The following is a 1,295-nucleotide window of genomic DNA, read 5'->3' on the forward strand; positions in this document are numbered from 1 at the left end:
CATCCCAATCCTAAGTATGCAAATGTTGCACTAATCATGGAAGTTAAAGAACCAACATCCTATCAAGAGGCAGTTAAAAGTGATAAATGGAAGAAACCAATGGAGGAAGAGATAGCTGCTCTCAAGCAAAATCAGACGTGGGAGTTGGTACCAAGGCCAGAAGAAGCAAAACCAATCTCGTGTAAGTGGGTGTATAAGGTGAAAACTCGAGCAGATGAAATAGTCGAAAGGTACAAAGCTCGACTTGTGGTACGAGGATTCTCGCAATAGTATGGAATAGACTATGATGAGACATTCAGCCCAGTAGTAAAGATAACAACGGTGCGAGTACTATTGGCACTAGCTGCAAGCAAAGGGTGGAAGCTTTGGCAGATGGATGTGAAGAATGCCTTTGTGCATGGAGAGCTTGATAGAGACATCTACATGGATCAACCACAAGGATTTGAGAGCAAGGCTCATCCAGAGTATGTGTGCAAGCTCAATAAGGCATTATATGGCTTGAAGCAGGCTCCAAGAGCATGGTACGGGAAAATTGCAAAATTTCTCGTACAAAGTGGCTACAGGTTGACAACATCAGATTCAAGCCTATTCATCAAGCACACATGAGGCAAGATGGCTATAGTACTGGTGTACATTGACGACCTTATCTTAACCGGAGATCTCACTGAAGAAATCCAGCGCATGAAGGAAAATCTTTCAATCTGGTTTCAGATGAAGGAGCTTGGAGAATTGAAGCATTTCCTAGGGCTCGAAGTTGAGAAGATAAAGGAAGGTATATTCCTATGTCAACAAAAGTATGCAAAGGATCTACTAGAAACATATGGGATGCTGGAGTGCAAGCCACTATTTACACCAATGGAGCCAAACATTAAGCTTCGTGCAGAAGAGGGGAAAGACTTAAGATCCAAGGATGTATTGACAACTGGTAGGTAGCCTTATCTATCTAACCCTTACTCGTCCTGACTTGGCATATGCAGTTGGAGTAGCAAGCCGTTACATGCAAAATCCAAAGAAGCCACACTTGGAAGCAGTTCGACAGATACTATGATACTTGAAAGGAACTGTGAATTACGGTATTCTATATCTTAAAGGTGAAGCTTGAAACTACTAAATATCACCACCGACTTCAACCTTCCTTGAAGCTTCTCACAAACGACTTAAGCATCCAGAAAACTCCTTACATATTAGAAATTTCATAGATCCTTCCATCAACCGACTTGCTAGCCTATAAATTAGTGTCATTGCTAACCAAGCAAAGCACAAGAAGCAACTTGAGTGAGTGAGTGAAGCTACAA

General features: G+C 41.9%; 1 protein-coding gene across 1 annotated transcript; it reads left to right on the forward strand.

Annotated features, from left to right (window-relative positions):
• The first annotated feature begins 612 nt into the window (after nucleotides 1-612).
• On the forward strand, nucleotides 613-1,048 carry LOC120283981 (uncharacterized mitochondrial protein AtMg00810-like). The gene is made up of 2 exons (XM_039290806.1): nucleotides 613-925; nucleotides 978-1,048. Exons 1-2 carry the CDS (start codon nucleotides 613-615, stop codon nucleotides 1,046-1,048), a joined length of 384 nt encoding a protein of 127 aa, XP_039146740.1.
• Nucleotides 1,049-1,295: the final 247 nt, after the last annotated feature.

The sequence above is a fragment of the Dioscorea cayenensis genome, chromosome 19 (assembly GCF_009730915.1).
Source record: "Dioscorea cayenensis subsp. rotundata cultivar TDr96_F1 chromosome 19, TDr96_F1_v2_PseudoChromosome.rev07_lg8_w22 25.fasta, whole genome shotgun sequence".
NCBI lineage: Eukaryota > Viridiplantae > Streptophyta > Magnoliopsida > Dioscoreales > Dioscoreaceae > Dioscorea > Dioscorea cayenensis.